Here is an 18,053-nt window from a genome sequence, read left to right on the forward strand (position 1 = left end):
AGTGACACAGCCTAAATTATCTTATCCTGCTACCCCTGATCTCGTTCAGCGAGCAGCTTTACCTTGCCCTATAGGCTCTTGTTACCCCTGATTTCTCAGTGAACACTTTGGATAAGATTAATTGTAGCTTAAAGTTTCTATGAGCTCTTTTATGAAGCCTCTACCCACCGGAGGTCAGTAGGCTTTGGTTAACCAAAAATAGAACCACTCTCTATAGAGCCGGCTGTGTGCACACCAATGTTCACAATAACTGAGGCATTTTACCAATATTCCCCCTTTCGCAATTCTCCACCAAAATGTTATACCAATAGAATAAAAACCAGCAGGATCTTATTAAGAGGGATAAGGCAAAGATGCCACATTTATTGTAAATATACTGATAAAGCAAAAGATAAAAGTAAACAATGTTGTTTGACTACTTATTTCTTATACATACACACATACATATATATATATATAAAGAGAGAGAGAGAGAGAGAGAGAGATTCATTCACACAATCATTCATTCAAGTTCTGTATAGGTGTTATAGTTACCAGCCTAGAAGTTGCTCATGCCAAGTTACTGGCCAGGTATCTTGGTCATGAGGATGGAGCCGAGTCTGTGTCAGGTGCACCTGATGCTCCTGGAGGCTGGCAGCAGAACCAGAGACTCAAAGTCATCAGTCTTTAGAGTACATTCTTATAGGAATTAGTTCCTATGTTAGTCTATGGGAGCTGTTTCATCCTGCTGTTGCTGACTCAATCAGCAGATGGCACATTCCTGTCCAAAGTGGCACATTCCTGGTGGCTCCACACTGTCCAAAGTTTGTGTTTCTCATCCTTCCAGGTGATGGGGTGGGTCCCAGTTTACCCTCCGGGGGTTTCTGGTCATCCACTTGACACATTCTTCGGCCGATGGATACTCCTTTTCTAGGCTGGCACCTCCCTAACCATCCATGTATATCAAGCATTCATCAGCATACATTCCATCCCTTAACCATATTTTAATTTACTGTCTCCACCACTTTCAGAGTGTGTGCTAATTCATTTGAGACTCCCGGCCCTTTAATCACAGAGGGTGGGGGTCTGTCCTAGGAGCCATTGAATGAAGTGAAAGTCACTTAACAGCTTATAGTGTTTGTTTACATTGTATAACAAAGTCAGTTAACTTGTTTGTAAGTTTTACATAGTAGTCACAGGATAGATATAATCAATGGTTTCTACAGACAGTAGCTTACAAGTTTTAACAGAAGACCCAAGAGATTTTTGTACTTGGTGAAACTGTAAGTGTGGGGGCCAAATTATGAGGGGGTCACTGTCTCTTGGGGGAATCACTGTTAGTACCTTCTTTAATATCCCTACAGAGAGGAGGCGCAGTATGGCTGCAGCTGGCCCGGGCACCTCTGGGTCGGTGGGGGGAGGCTTGGGGCTTCAGCTGAGGGACTCCTACAGCTGAGAGGGGGCGGGCATTTGGGCCTCCAGCCAGTGCGGGGCTCCTCCAACCGAGGGGCTGGGGTGCTTGGGACTCCTCTGGGCAGGGGGGACTCGTGGCCCCATCCGCAGGGGAGGGGCAGGAGTTCTTGGGGCTCTGGCTGTGGCGGGGAAGGGGCGGGTGGAAGAGGCAGAGCTGCGGGCTAGCCTCCCCTAAGGGGGGCTCCACCCGCCACCCATGCAGGCCAGTTAGTTGAAGCTTAAAGCACCACTTAACTTGAGCCAGAGATTTTTGTGGGTAGCTGGAAGTTGAGCACTTGAGTTATAACTTGAGCTAACTGTGCTGTCAAGACAGGCTCCCAGGGCTGACTAAATTACACATTGGACTTCTCTGGCCCTTGGGCTGCTTCAGTTGGAAGAGCACAAAGGTGGTTTAACCCCTCTTCCCTGGGCTTCAAGTTGTGTGCTGCAACTCTTAGAGGCACAGTGGTTATGATGGGGCGTCAGCATTCAGCAGGTCAAAGCCCTTTAGACTTCACATACTCACTAGACAGCTGACTAGGCAGAACATTTTTCAGTAAAAGTTTCTTTTAAAATGAAAATAAATCTACACTTCATAAAGCAAGAAAGGACCATTAATCCCTGGGGAGAGGATGAGAGAACAAACAACACATGACAGTTGTGTAGCGAGTCACATTGCTTAATGCACTACTGGAAAGTGCTTAGATACTACAGTGATAAGTGTGGTATAAAAACCTATACAGAATAGAATAGTATATAGAGTTAGATCATCTAGTCAACGTCCCATGTATCATAGTCCATTAAATTTCACACAATTACCCTTGTATTGAGCCCAGTATAAGAACATAAGAACGGCCATATTGGGTCAGACCAAAGGTCCATCTGGCCCAGTATCCTGTCTTCTGACAGTGGCCAATGCCAGGTGACCCAGAGGGAATGAACAGAACAGGTAATCATCAAGTGATCCATCCCCTGTTGCCCATTCCCAGCTTCTGGCAAACAGAGGCTGCCCTACCCATCCTGGTTAATAGCCATTGATCTATCCTCCATTAATTTATCTAGTTCTTTTTTGAACCCTGTTAAAGTGTTGGCCTTCACAACATCCTCTGGCAAAGAGTTCCACAGGTTGACTGTGCGTTGTGTGAAGAAATACTTCCTTTTGTTTGTTTTAAATCCACTGCCTATTAATTTCATTGGGTGACCCCTAGTTCTTGTGTTATAAGAAGGAGTAAATAACACTTCCTTATTTATTTTCTCCACATCAGTCATGATTTTAAAGACCTCTATCATATTCCCCCTTCATCGTCTCTTTACCAAGCTGAAAAGTCCCAATCTTATTAATCCCTCCTCATACAGAAGTTTTTCCATACCCCTAATCATTTTTGTTGCCCTTTTCTGAACCTTTTCCAATTCCAATATATCTTTTTTGACATGGAGCGACCACATCTGCATGCAGTATTCAATTTGAGTTTGATTAAGGCATAACTTTTATAAAATTGTGTATAAAATCTTTAGATTAATTAGCTGCATAACTGTCAGGATTATCCAACAACAGTTTTGTTCATTAAAGGTTGCATTACAATTTGTTATATGGTTATTTAATAGTGATTTACTTCATAAAACTATATAGTCTGATTTTATCAGAGAGACAAAGTGGGTGAGGTAATATTAGGGTAACCAGATAGCAAGTGTGAAAAATCAAGACGGGGGTGGGGGATAATAGGCGCCTATATAAGATAAAGCCATGGATATAGGGACTGTCCCTATAAAATCGGAACATCTGGTCACCCTAGTTAATATCTTTTATTGGACCAACTTCTGTCGGTCAGAGAGACAAGCTTTTGATCTTACACAGCGCTCTGGGAAACTTACTTAGTGTCACAGCTAAATACTAAATGAAACAGATTGTTTTGCATAAATAGATAACCTATATTTCAAGGGACCATTCAAGATGAAGTGGTCTGATTTATGTAATCATTATGCTGTATAGTGATAAGAACATCTTTATCATTTTTATTTTACTTCATCATCACCATCCAGATGAGATGTCATGTAAAGTACAGGTTTCAGAGCAGCAGCCGTGTTAGTCTGTATCCGCAAAAAGAACAGGAGTACTTGTGGCACCTTAGAGACTAACAAATTTATTAGAGCATAAGCTTTTGTGGACTACAGCCCACTTCTTCGGATGTATCTGAAGAAGTGGGCTGTAGTCCACGAAAGCTTATGCTTTAATAAATTTGTTAGTCTCTAAGGTGCCACAAGTACTCCTGTTCTTTATGTAAAGTACAGTCATTCTGAAATCCTTACCACATCTAACACTTGGCTTGGAATGAACCAGTATTCAAGAGACACAATACTTGCAATTTTCTGATGGGCCAATCAGTTTCTAGTTTCTTGTCCTTATCGTTGCTAAGTAAATCTTCCAAATACGACTGATGCAGTGTCATCTGTCTGACTGAGTATGCAGATAAACAGCCTGAAACAATAACTCTAAAACATGTGAAATACCACCAGTATTGTCATCACCAAATGTTAGCTCTGGAGTCTAATAATGTCAGTTTAAATGTCAATATTGTCAATTATTTCGCTGTTGATCATTTAAACAGAAACATCTAGGCATAGAAGGGACCTCGAGAGGTCATCTAGTCCAGTCCCCTGCACTCAAGGCAGGACTAAGTATTATGCATGTTGTGCAAGGAGCTTGAAAAGAGCACTAACCCTCCCCACTCCAGCTGACTCCCACTCTAACCTGGTGCTTATCGCAAGTTATGGAGTATTTCTCAGCTTTTTTACTCTGGATCAGCCTCCTAAAGAAAGCTAAATTAAATTCCGGATGGGAGGAGGATCAGGTCTCTGAAGCACAACTGGAAGGAAATGAACCCCTACCTATATCTGATTTCTTTCACAGAACTGAAGGAAAATGAACCAAATTCAATCTTTGCTCAATGATTGCCTCATCAGAACAAAACATGTGGAACACGCGGCCATCATCAAATTAAAGGACGAGACTGTGTGGGCATCAACCCTTGGCTTTAATGTAAGGAAACAGAAAGTATCCTAGCAAGTGACACTGAAGGTAGAAAATTTAGAAATGTACCACACTCTTCAAAGGGAGGGAACATGAGTTAGTGATTAGAGAGGGGACTGTCAGTCAGGACTGCTGGGTTCTAATAAATATTCCTGGCTGTTCCACTGGCTGTGTGACATTGAGCAATTCTAATAACCTGTGAGCCAAGTGGGGTATAATTAGGGCCAGGGCCGGCTCCAGCGTTTTTGCCGCCCCAACCAGAAAAAAAAAAAAAAAAAAAAGCCACGATCAGCGGCACAAATCTACTGCCGCCACTTCGTTCTTCGGCGGCAATTCGGCGGCAGGTCCTTCCCTCCGAGAGGGACTGAGGGTCCCGCCGCCAAATTGCTGCCTAAGAGCCGGACGTGCCGCCCCTCTCCGTTGGCCGCCCAAAGCACCTGCTTGCTGCGCTGGTGCCTGGAGCTGGCCCTGATTAGGCCCCTACCAAATTCATGGTCCATTTTGGTCAATTTCACAACCGTAGGATTTTAAAAATCATGCATGTCATGATTTCAGCTATTTAAATCTGAAATTTCACCATGTTGTAATTTTAGGGGTCCTGACCCATAAAGGAGTTGTGGGGGGGTTGCAGTACTTCTACCCTTGCTTCTGCACTGTTGCTGGCGGTGGTGCTGCTTTCAGAGCTGGGCAGCTGGAGAGCGGCAGCTGCTGGCCGGAATCCCAGCTCTGAAGACAGAGCCGCTGCCAGCAGCAGCGCAGAAGTAAGGATCGCATGGCATGGTATTGCCACCCTTACTTCTGCGCTGCTGCTGGCGGGGCACTGCCTTCAGAGCTGAGTGCCTTCAGAGCAACTCCCTTTTGGGTCAGGACCCCCAATTTGAGAAATGCTGGTCTCCCCTGTGAAATCTGTATAGTATAGGGTAAAAGCATACAAAAGACCAGATTTCAGAGGGGCAGACCAGATTTCACGGTCCGTGATGTGTTTTTCATGGTCGTGAATTTGGTAGGGCCCTAGGTATGATACTGCTTACCAAAAAGTGTGTTGTGGGGTTGAATTTGTTGTAAAGCTCTTGTGAAGGTTGATTTCTCACTCTGGCACTTTGAGTGCAGAAGGTGGGGGCCCGCAAGGATTTTAAAAATTAATACTGGCCACTCCAGGCTGGTATTAAACTCCCAAGGTCACAGCTTCTCTCTGACCTTGGATGGGTAGATGCTGCCACCACCCAAGTGCAAACCTCCCCCACTTTCGAGAACCCAGGAAGGAACACTTGGGAATTCCTTCCTGTGGGGTACCCTCAAGCCTTTTCACCCCCTCTCTGGGGAAGAGCTGAGAAAAAAAACAAAGGAAATCAGCTGTTGCCCCCAGCTAATTAAACAACATGTGCACAAACCTCTTAGGGACACAAAAATCCAATCCTGTTCTTAAAAAAGGTACATTTTATTAAACCCAAAAGAAAGGAACTACATTTGAAACTTGGGCTTTTTGCTAGATCTTAAAAGGAACAATTACAAAAATTAAGCATCAAGATAGCTCTCTCGAGGTTCAGCTTAAAGGTTACAAGTAAAACAAAAGCATCTGGGATTAGCACAGAGGCGTCCACAAGCCAATAAGAAATAAAAAAAAACCCCTAATCGCATCTTCCTAGACATTCTCTAATTTACTTACATATCTGGGGTTTCAGATAAGTAGGTTCGAGGTATGAATTGATGCTTTTTCATACCTGGTTTTAAAGCTGCTTATTGCATTGCTGATCTGTGTCTCCGCTCTCTGGAGACCAACAACAACAAAGAGGAAGTTTTTTCCAATTTTAAAAAGATGAGCGCTCCCATTGGCTCTTTTGGTCAGGTGCCCACTCCCTTTCTTTTACCTAGCCAGGGAGACTTTTTAACCCTTTACAGATAAAGCAAGCAGAGAACAGCCACCAAGAGGGACTTTATAGCTAACTTGCTGTCCATAAAAGGGAGCTACCCCTCTCCCCCTTCATTTATCACAGCACTCATATTAGATCTTTGCAGGAAAGGTGTTATGTCAGTAGAACTCCATTTCTTTCGTGCTTTGGACTGCGTCAATCACCTTTGATTGTGTTGATTTTGTTCTGTGATCAACAAGGTACCAAACAAGACAGCAGAATAGCAGCACTTCTGTATTGTATGGCAAAACTAATGCTTCCCCTGTCTAATTTTATTTTATCTTATTTATGTTACATTGGAACAGAGGGGGTCAAATCTGTCTCTCTATTTACTTATGTGGTCTCGTCACCATAGTATCTGAGCACCAAAGTGTTATCCATAGGAGAGTAGCAGTTAACGAGGATCTAAAATGCTAAAACTTCATCTTCACTCTAGAAGTGTGGCTGATGGAGACTGGGGGCAGATTCTTAGCTGGTGTAGATTCTCATAGCTCCATTGACTTCAATGGATTTATGGCATTTCACACCAGCTGAAGATTTGCTCCTAGATTCTAGCATGTAATGCTCCACCTTGATCTGAAAAGCTCACTTGCTGGAGTCTCTCAAAGCTACATCTATATATTAAAGATGGAGATTATTAGTATTCGAATGCGGCATCTGTGTGCTCAGTACTGTGCAAACACAGAGCAAGGCAGAGTGCTCTGCTCCAGAGAGGTTTTAATCTAAAGGCCCAATCCTGTAAACACTACTGGGCATACTGCTTACCATTAATCCCACTGTAATCAATGGGACTACTCATAGGGGTAAATGCAAGCATTTGTGACTCCGATCCTAAATCAGACACTGAAAATACAATTCATTCTTACATGGACTAAAAGCCCAATTTCAAAGTTGTTCAGACATTTTCCTTTTTTGTGTCATCATTATTTATTTATGAAATCGTCTTTGGTTAATTATCAGACATAATAGAAGAAGTGTGTTTTTTAATGATTGCAAAAGTGTGTCCTTTTGGTCCATAACAAAATGTCTCATTTTATCAATTTAGCTGCAGCCACAGCATGCCTTACTCCTCAGCTCTGCTTTCTTCAAGAACTTATTACACGTCAGAAGGGAGGGACTTTACTTCAAGGAGAAGCATTATAAATGTGTCCGAGCAGATGAGTGCTCCATCTATCTTAAAAATGTAAGTTGTTAACATTTATGGCAAGTAGGTCCAAGCACTGAAAAAATTATTTGATAGTTTTCTTTATTTAAATTAAATTAATGGAGATATCCTATCTCCTAGAACTGGAAGGGACCTTGAAAGGTCATTGAGTCCAGCCCCCTGCCTTCACTAGCAGGACCAAGTACTGATTTTGCCCTGATCCCTAAGTGGCCCTCTCAAGGATTGAACTCATAACCCTAGGTGTAGCAGGCCAATGCTCAAACCGCTGAGCTATCCCTCTCCCCCACTTTTCTTCTTTCTGTCCCACATCTCCTGTTTATGTTAACACCCAGAGTCGATTAGCGGTTAAACAAACTGTTGCCTCCTTTCTATCCACAGCACCTTTACAATATACGGGGCAAACAAATAAATGCACAGCACAGAATCTCTACAAGGAAAATGACAAGCAGAGATTTATAGATTAAAACAGAAATATATTCCACCATCCATTTCAAACTATCCAACAATTTTATTTCTTTACTAACACTGAGAAGGGAAATTGAATTCTGTTATCCCAAATATTTTTCTCACACTATTTGTGGCACAATCACTATTTCTGGCTTTTAGGATAAGCTGGGTGCTGAGATTTCTCATTATGGGCGGTCTTATTTCCAGCTGTGTAGTAGTGTAGATGTAAAACGAGGTGGCCAGGTTTTCTGAGTAGCTTCACTGGCCAATGACACCAACTGATAATCAGTATCAGCATCCTGACTTGTCACTGAAGAGCTCAACGCTTTCTCTTTTTTTTTTTAAACAAAAATAAAAGTGTTAACCCCAGTGTTCTGGCCCAGTTCCATGTTGATTAACTACATTATGACAACATAAATTCCCAGCCACTTTGCAGTTGCATGTGGTATGGCTTCTCTGCCTTTTTAAATGTTATGTAGCATTTGTGATGCTGTAGACCAGGTGCCAGCTCATGCCAAGGTCCCCAGGCCGCAGTGGAACACTGACAAATACATAGCTGGAATGAGTCTGGCTCACCTGTGTGTTAGTATTGTTAAAATAGGTATTAGAATTATAAGAATGTGTTTAGTGTTTAGACTTTAGTGAATGCTTTTGAGTTGCTGCCTGCATTAATCTCACTTATAACTTCTGTATTCCATATTAAGGTAATATTTGAGTGGTAGTATTATAAGCTTCTGTGACTGTAAATCACCAGACTGGAGAGAGACATTAACTAGTGTGAAGTGCCAATCAGCAACAGAAAGTGTTATGTCTTGCCCAACAGGAACGGTCCATTGATAGCAAACGGATTATTATGGACTGTTAAAGGGCACAAAAGACTCTGTTGCTCTACTTCCCTCCCTCCCCTTCCCACCCATGAAAATGAGTCATGCAAGTGGATTCCTCCCATCAGCTGAGTTCACAGCTCAGAGCACATGGCAGAGGGAAATAAAAAACCCCAGCCAGAAGAAACTGATTATCGCTATGCTGCTTGGACTTTGGAGGGCAAAGTTTATTAGGCATAAGCAAGAGCACCCTAGGGCTTAGCCTGGGTTAACCTTAAAGGATATATAGAGCCTGCTTATTATAGAAGCTTCTATAACTGTTTGAAACTTAAGATGGTAACTCATTTGTGTATATATGTTTAGCTGCTTTAACCCTGTAAATAATTCTCTTGTTTCCTTTTCCTACTGAATAAATGTTTATAGAGATTATAGGATTTGCTACAAGCATTGTCTTTGGTGTGAGGTGTAAGATGCAATTGGCCTGGGTAAGTGACAGGTCCTTTGGGACTGGGAGTAACCAGAGTATTGATGTGATTTCTGGTGTAAGGGACCACTCGTCACAAAGGTACGCTCACCTGCGTGGCGAGATAGATTGGAGTACCCAAGGGGACAGTGACTCCATGTGAAAGCTGGTATAGTGCCTGAGCAGTTTATCTTTGATACTTGGTTGGTGCAATCTAAGTGTAGAACTCACAGCCAATTTGGGGTTAGTGCTCAGCTTCCTAACAGTCTGCCCTGAGGTTGGTACTTAAACTCTTGAGTCACTGCAGGCACCTTTACGCTGTTCTTTTGAGCTGTGAGACTGCACACATGTTCCACCCCAAAGGTAGCTGAGTGGTGGTGAGTAGTGATTCCCGTGCACATGCATACACACTTGCTGAGCCTCACATCCCATGACTCAGATGCTCAGTAATTGACATCATGTAATTCAAATATGGGAGTTGAGTGTGTTCAGCAACTCCCAGAAGATGCTGGGCAACCCACACATTTGTATCCTAATTCAGTAATTCCCAGTGGGACTTCCATTCATTATTGAAAATTAATGAGATTCAGATGTGTATAGTTTGTAAAGCCTTTTTGGAATCTTTCAAATTATACACAGCACACACATCTATTTTATTAATATTTTAATAACATTTTTGTGGGGTACACTTAGCACCCGGATTTCACTTTATCTCTTCAAAGTGCTTTATAAACATTATTTATGAAAAAAGATGGGAACATGCAGTATAACAGAAAACCAGTACATCTATTGCTTGGCTTGATTAATATATATATAAAACACATCATCTTAAATTAATTTATGTCTGTTATCAGTATCAGTCTTGATTTAGGCTTTAAAAAAGTATCTTCTCTTCCTCAAAGTGACACACAACTTAAAGACAGAAAATATTCTTGTCTAGCATACATTGATAAATAGTGTATATATTTAAAAGAACTCTGCAACTTTTAACCAGTTTTCTTCTTTATCTAGGAAGACAGTGGTCTCATAGCTGTGAAAACAGATTCATACATCCTGGTTGCTACTTACTCTGAGGGGATGTATCCTAGCGTGTGTGTGGAAGCTTTAGAGAAACTGGGTAATTACTTCATGTGCATGTATGTCTGAATGTAACTTGTAGTGATATGTTACAAGTGGGGGGCAGCATTTCATTCCAGCAAACTGCTTGGAACATTTGGGACTTCAGAAAAACCTTGAAAGCCCATGAAAAGGAAAATTAAAATGGACTTTACGTTGTTTGATGCCATGTTTCTGACTAATCTCCTTCAATTTTCACTGAATAAAAACATGAAGGTATCTGTATCAAATCTTAAAAAGAAAAGCTTTTACTGTTTACAGTCCTATAATTATAGTTAATTTTTAATAGGGATACTATGGATTGATTTAAGAAAACTAGCTTGGAAACATTATAGTTAATATTATTGGCCTGATTCTTACTTCCTCTGTTCCTGTGCTTGGAGTGAAGAGCAAAAGTAGCTTTAAAATTAGGTCGACATAACTGCATCACTAAGGGCTGTGAAAAATCCACACTCCTGAGTGGCATAGTTAAGCCGTCCTAAGTCCCTGTGTACACAGCACTATGTTGACAGAAGAATTCTTCCATCAATATAGCTACCATCTCTCAAGGGTATGGATTACCGATGTCAGTGGGAGAATCCCTCCCATCGGCGTAGGTAATGTCTACACTGAAGTGCTACAGTGGCCCAGCTGTGCCGCTATAGGGTTTTATGTGTAGACAAACCCTCAGGTGGGGTGTGATCGCAGCTGGAGTAGACATACAAAGCTGTGGCAGTGCGTGCTTCAGCCTGGGCTGTACAAGCTCGCCCAGAACCGTGGATAATTACTCCCAGGGCTAGTCTGTGCTGAAATCTGCACGGCCACAGCTTCGCTGCTACAGTACCTGAGCTAGCTAGATTAAAACTAGCGCACTCAGGTGTAAACCTAGCTTGTGTTTGCTAGGTCAGACGGAGGTTTGGAGAGGTTTATTTTTTGAGCACCCATTTGTTGTGCAGTTTAATCTTTTCCTGCAGAGAAAACAAAGCAGGTTTATGTGTTCTACTTTATGTAGTTCAAGGGGAGATTTCTGCATATGATTGGTTTGTAACGTGCTTGCTGATCTGAAGGAGGGGTGTTTAGAGAAGAATATCTTAATGCCACAATCTTACAATAAGAAATATTCTGTTTATTTCAAATGACACAATGGAGATATATTTGGAGTTGCTAATAGTAAATGTAGGTATTCATATATTTTAAATATTCAGATGCAAATGCTGATGCAAGTTAGATTATAAATAAATAAATTAATTAATGGAGATATCCCATCTCCTAGAACTGGAAGGGACCTTGAAAGGTCATTGAGTCCAGCCCCCTGCCTTCACTAGCAGGACCAAGTACTGATTTTGCCCCAGATCCCCGAGTGGCCCCCTCAAGGATTGAACTCACAACCCTGGGTTTAGCAGGCCAATGCTCAAACCACTGAGCTATCCCTCCCCCCCTTATGATCCCTTTCATTTAATTACAGTACATTCCAGTGTTGATTTAAAGTGGAGCATCTCCATTACGGCAAATATGGAAAAAGAAAATGTCTTCTATTTGTTTTTTCCCCTTAGCGGAGTATTTCAGAGATAAGGAAAACTGAATCTGCAAACAACTTAAAATTGACCAAGTGTATGAAGACTGGTTTGTTAGAAAACCACAGATGGAAGTTTGTAATGAAGCACATCCAAGCAAGCAAGACAATATCTATTATTCTGCAATATTCTCAGTGCATAGTGAAGGCTCTGAAAGAGAAGGATAATCCACAGCATTTGAATCGCACCAGTGCAGCCTATCAACCTCCTAAATTGTCAGCTCCACCATCTTCATGTCCCAAAATTACAGCTCATAAATCCATGCATGTGTGGTGGCATTTGGGCTCTAGTTCGGATGCATTCCAAGAGTCTAATATTGCAAGATGCTGAGCGTCTCCTACCAGGTGCTGAGTACCCTCTCCACACAGTGACTTCCCTGGAAGTTGAGCCCTTTCTCCACGTCTCCTATAGGAGTCGATGGTGCTCAGCATATCATAGGATCAGGCCCGAAAACTATAACTTCCGATCATCAAAAGTACAGTTGGGTGATGTTTTCAAGAGACTGAGTTAAGGTGTTTTTCTTCATTTTAACACTATCTTTTTTTGTTTTGTTTTACCCAATCTCCTAGTAAGAAAGCAGTTAATTTCTCTGAGCTGTGAGGCATCTCTCACAGGACATGTATCATATACACAGCATCAAAACTGAGTAGATTAATGAAATGTGTTGCATTAACATATAGTTCAATGTAAGCTCAGAAATTGCATTGCATGCCTTGGAATGTTTTGAATAAAATGCCATTTTTATATCCATTTATTTGCATTGCCATTGAAAGATCTATTTGCATTGCCAGAAAGGACCATTAGATCATCTAGTCTGACCTCTTGCATAGCACAGGCCATTACATTCCACACAGTTATCCCTGCATTGAGCCCAATAACTTGTGCTTGCCTAAAGCATAATTTCCAGAAAGGTCTTCTGTCTGGACTGGAAGTCATCCAGAGAAGGAGAACCCCCTCCCCACTGCTCTGGGTAGTTTGTTCCAATGGTTAATCACCCTCATTGTTAAAAAATTGTGCCTAATTTCTACTTTGATTTTGTCTGATTTCCTCTTCCAGCCAGCCATGGGTTCTTGTTATGCTTTTCTTCCCTAGATTAAAGACCTTTTTAGTACCCATATTTTCTCCCTGTCAAGTTACTCACGTAACAAAGTAGCATTCACCTGTAATCAAGTCGTCTCTCAATCTTCTTTCTGATGAGATAAACAGATTGATCTCTTTAAGTCTCTCACTGTACAGCATTTTCTCCAGCCTCTGATTCATTTTTGTGGCTCTTTTCTGCACCCCCCTCAGAATTTTCCAGCATCCTTTTTAAAATGTACATACCTGAACTGTATGCAGAATTCCAGTATGTCTCACCACTGCCATAAGAAGTACATTAGCCCTTTTTGCCACAGCATTACACTGGGAGCTGATGTTGAGTTGCTTGTCTACTATAACCCCCAAATCCCTTTCAGAGTCCTTTCTTTCCAAAATACAGTCCCCCGTTCTGTAGGTATGGCCTGCATCCTTGTTCCTAGATGTATGTTTGCATTTGATTCAGTTAAAATGCATGTTGTTTGACTGGGCGCAGTTTACCAAGCAACCCAGATTAGTCTGTATGACTGCCCCATCCTCATCATTATTTACCATTTTGACAATCTTTCTGTCATTTGCAAATTTTATCAGCTGGGATTTCATTTATTTCCAGATTGTTGATGAAAATGTTGAATAGCTACAGGCCTAGAACCAATCCCTGCAGAATTCCACTAGAAACTCCCATTCAGTGATGAGTCTCTCTACTTTTTTGAGATCTGTCAGTTAGCCAGTTATTAATCCATTTAATGTGAGCTTTATTGATAGTTAAGGTTACAATTTAGTCATGGATATTTTTAGTAAAAGTCATAGACAGGTCACTGGCAATAAACAAAAATTCACAGCCCGCGACCTGTCCATGACTTGTACTATAAATATCCCTGACTAAATCTTAGATGGGGGAAGGGGGACGCAGGGCCAGCGGCACCAGCTGCTGGGGGCCGCCGAGCCACGGCTGCTCCAGTTGCCCCTGGGACCACTGCTTGGAGCCGCCAACCTGCCGTTGCTCTGGTCGCCCCTGGGACTGCTGCTAAGGCAGTCCCATGGGGCAGCCCCGGGACCCACTGAGCAGCAGCTGCTCCAGCCGCCCACCCGCCGCTGCTCCGGCTGCTCCCAGGACCACTCCCGGGACCACTGCCAGGGGCCATTGACCCACCACTACTCCAGCCAGCCCTGGGACTGCCGCTCAGGTCATGACAAACATAATATGAAAGAACCACATGGGCACAGAGGGATCCAAATTACTGTTTACTGAATATACACAACATGCAAGGCCTAGCTAAATAATGCACATTGCTGCTCTAGTTTGGTTCTGGCTGGCTTCTCAAACACAGAACACAGTGACTGCTACTAGAGAATTCACAAACTGTTTAAAGGGACATTACCCTACACACTACATCTAGGAAAGGTGCAGTGAGCTGCGAGTCCAGAGACCATGGTTGTGTGTGACCCTGGAAGCCCCTCAGTACCAACTGAGAGAGGGCATACCATACTGTAACTCACATTAGGACTGAGACATATATTGTGCCAACATACTATTGTCATAATCTGTATCTAACAGATGTCATGTGAGGTCTCATATGCAAACTGATGACACGCTGGTCCCAAAAATCATGTGGTATATGTATGGGGTGTATACAAAGAGTTATAGATGTGTGCTGGAATTATGTTCTTAAAATGTGTTTGGCAGGCAGTGCATAGGCCTAGCCTCCACTAGACAAATGAATGTGTATTTACTTGTCTGACCAACTTGATCACAGGCAGAAGACACTGCAAGTACATTTACATATGAAGTAAACAAAGCCATTGAGCTAATAAGCAGGGGAGAAGACCACTTAACGATCATGACAGGGGACGGAATCTGCACCCCAGGAAGTCTTCCTGGCTCTTGAGACACAGTGAACTTTGGGGTATATAAAGAAAAGTAGGAAGCCACTTTGGTGATCCATCACCGATGGGAGTTATGGTTCAGTGCCCTCCTAGCCTATGAAAGATGGATCCTCTTGGCTGGAAGGCAAGAGCAACTGAACCCTGACTACAAGTGAGAAACCTGTTTAGATAAAGATAACTTACTGAAATTAAGTTTTAGTCACTAGAAAGCATATTACTTGTAACCCTCCTTGTTTCTTTCTTTTATTCTTACTTATTTTCACTAAACCTCTGGTCTTTGTTAATAAACATATTCTTGTTTTATTACAAAACCATCTCAGTGCTGTGTATTTTGGGATGTGTAAGTCTTCAGCTAAACTAACAGGTTGGTGTGTTCTGTCTCTTTGGAGGCAGCGAATTTAACAACTTCTGTGAGTATCCAGTGAGAGGGACTATACACTGTAGAGAGATGTCTCTGGGGAATTTGGAAATTGTGGGTCACTGATTGTTACCTGCAAAGCAAGGTTTAGACTGGCAGAGTTCTGAAGAGTTTGTTGGCACACGAACTAGAGGAAGCTGATGCATAGCTTAGTGACAGCAAAGCTCTCACTTGCTGAGGCTCAGAGAGGTAACATAGTGTCTCATAGTTCTGGGTACCTCAAGCAAGGAGTCACAGTCTGGTCTTACCTCTGCTGAGTACTGTTAATATTGCTGTGCAATTCACAACTCTCATTCCTGACCAAGGCCTAGCCCAAGGCCTACCCCAAGAAAGGCAACTATCATCCCCCTCTTCTACAAATATGTTACCTGAGAGGTTGTAGAAGGTCCGTTCAGGCAGATCTGGAGCTAGATTCCTGGTGACAAATATAGCAATTCCAAGTCTCATCTACACTGCCTTTCAGATTGAATTAAATCAACAGCAGAGGTGTCTATAACTATCACACCACTTTGCTCCCAGAATGAGGAACAGAACTCAGAAATTCAACATTCCACTGCTGTCTCATGAATAGCTGTATAATCCTCTAATAGAGGTTGCTGTGTCCCCCTCTAGTTTCTGGTTCACCTAGAGGATAACAGCCTACTTCTGCTACTAGTTATTTGTTTAATGTATGTGGAAGATATCTGTGGTGTAGATGCTCTCTCTGTCTTATACAAGGTAGCCTTTCTGGTAGCGATAACCTCAGCCAGAAGGGGTGTCTGAGCTCAAGGCCCTGAGATCAAAGCTCCCTTACACGGTGTTCCATAAGGACAAGGTTCAGCTCAGGCCTCACCCGGCTTTCCTCCCGAACGTTGTCTCCCAGTTTCACATCAACCAGGATATGTTCCTCCCAGTATTCTATCCTAAGCCACACTCGAATGTCAGGGAGCTAAGGCTTCACTCGTTGGATGTCTGCAGAGTGCTAGCCTACATCAAGAGAAAGAAGCCGTTCCAAAAATACGTCCAGTTATTCATGGCAGTGGCAGACAGAATGAAAGGTCTTCCTGTCTTTTCTCAACGGATTTCATCATGGATCACGTCCTGCATCTGTGAGTGTTACAACCTGGCAGGGGTGCCTGCTCCTCCAATCACTGCGCACTCCACCAGGTCTCAGGCCTCTTCAACGGCATTCCCGGTGCAGGTTCTCACCCAGGAAATCTGCAGAGCAGCAACGTGATCCTCCATACACACTTTCACCATGCACTATGCGATCACTCAGCGGGCCAGAGACAATGTGGCCTTTGGAAGAGCAGTCCTCCAATCAGTGGACAACTCCGACCCCACTTCCTGAACTTGGGCTTGTGAGTCAACTGATTGGAATGGAAGGTTACTCACCTTCTCATAACTGTTGTTCTTCAAGATGTGTTGTTTATGTCCATTCCAATACCCACCCTCCTACCCCTCTGTCAGAGTAGCCGGCAAGAAGGAACTGAGGGGGTAGCAGGTCGGCAGGACTCTATATTGAGTTCCATGAAGGCGTGTCTCCAGGGGGCGCCCAGGCTGACCTGACAGATACTGCTAGGGAAAAAATCTTCTGGCTAGTATGCACACATGCACACCTGATTGGAATGGACATGAACAATACATCTCGAAGAACAACACTTACGAGAAAGTGAGTAACCATTTTTTATGGATAGTAAATGAGTCTGGATGAGATAATACTTAGACCAAGGCTTCAGCCTAACTTTTCCTGGCATGAGAGTTGTTTTGCCATTTTTTTCCTCTTACATAGATTTGCTGGTTTGTTTAAATATCGCTTCTGCTGATAGGACAAAAGTCATATGTTGCATTGGAAGATTTTAGGGAAAAGGAAAATTAATTAGTATGATAAATACACAACCTTGTAATATTAAAATCCCTTCATACTGGAAAAAAATAGGGCAAGATGGCATGAAAACAAAATGACATGGAAATTGTATATACAGCAAAAGTTGTGTAAATTGAAGAGCATGCATGCATATTTTATGAGAGTGCTTAATGCTGATTGGAGAAAAGAGAATGAATATGTTATATGTAAGTACATAAAAATCTCCATGAAGGAGGGGCCCAAACTGGAGAAACAGTGGACCAGAAACTGAAGGAATGAGACAGAAGGACCAGACATCAGAGGCTGCAATGACCATCATGAAGTATAGGAGAACTTCCTGATTCTCAGGAATTTGGTACTTGGGCCCCTACTGTGAGGTGATGAGTTATCACTGAATTAGAACCTGATTAAACCACATGCAGTAATGAGTCATTCCTGTGCTAGGCTCCAGCCAATCCTCAAGCAAGGAGCTGGTCTGGTGACTCCCAGGGCAGGTATATAACACTCATAAGTGATACAGCAGTTTAGTCTGCCAAAGTCACCTTATGGCTTAGAATTCTCCTCTGCCTGATAGTGGTCACTGACTCCACAGGCCTTAGCCTGCCCTAGCCTTGTTCCCAGCCCTGTGCTTGCCTTGTTCCAACCCTGCTCTTGACTCCTGATTCTGGCTGTGAACTCTGGTCTGAGTGCCACTGCACCAAGCACAAAGCCTGATTGCTACTGCTCTCCCAGTAAGCCTGGCCATCCACATCTCGGGTTCGGACACCTAACTATTCCATCTTATCCAGAGCTGTAACTGGGCATTTTAGTGCCAGGGGCGAGCAAGCATATTTGTTCTCCCTAGAGGTGATGTGTGTGGGGGGGTCATGCGGGGGTCACATGCACCTTCAG

General features: G+C 42.8%; 1 protein-coding gene across 1 annotated transcript in view; it reads left to right on the forward strand.

Annotated features, from left to right (window-relative positions):
- Positions 1-15,209, forward strand: part of PFN4 (profilin family member 4) — a 26,401-nt gene extending 11,192 nt beyond the window's left edge. Inside the window, exons 2-5 of the mRNA XM_065587586.1 lie at positions 4,340-4,468; positions 7,415-7,552; positions 10,280-10,385; positions 11,917-15,209. Of these exons, the coding sequence (XP_065443658.1) occupies positions 4,352-4,468; positions 7,415-7,552; positions 10,280-10,385; positions 11,917-11,945 (390 nt within the window). The 5' untranslated portion in view covers positions 4,340-4,351 and the 3' untranslated portion in view covers positions 11,946-15,209. The remainder of the gene's footprint in view (positions 1-4,339; positions 4,469-7,414; positions 7,553-10,279; positions 10,386-11,916) is intronic.
- The last annotated feature ends 2,844 nt before the right edge of the window (positions 15,210-18,053 follow it).

Source organism: Chrysemys picta, chromosome 3 (assembly GCF_011386835.1).
Source record: "Chrysemys picta bellii isolate R12L10 chromosome 3, ASM1138683v2, whole genome shotgun sequence".
NCBI lineage: Eukaryota > Metazoa > Chordata > Testudines > Emydidae > Chrysemys > Chrysemys picta.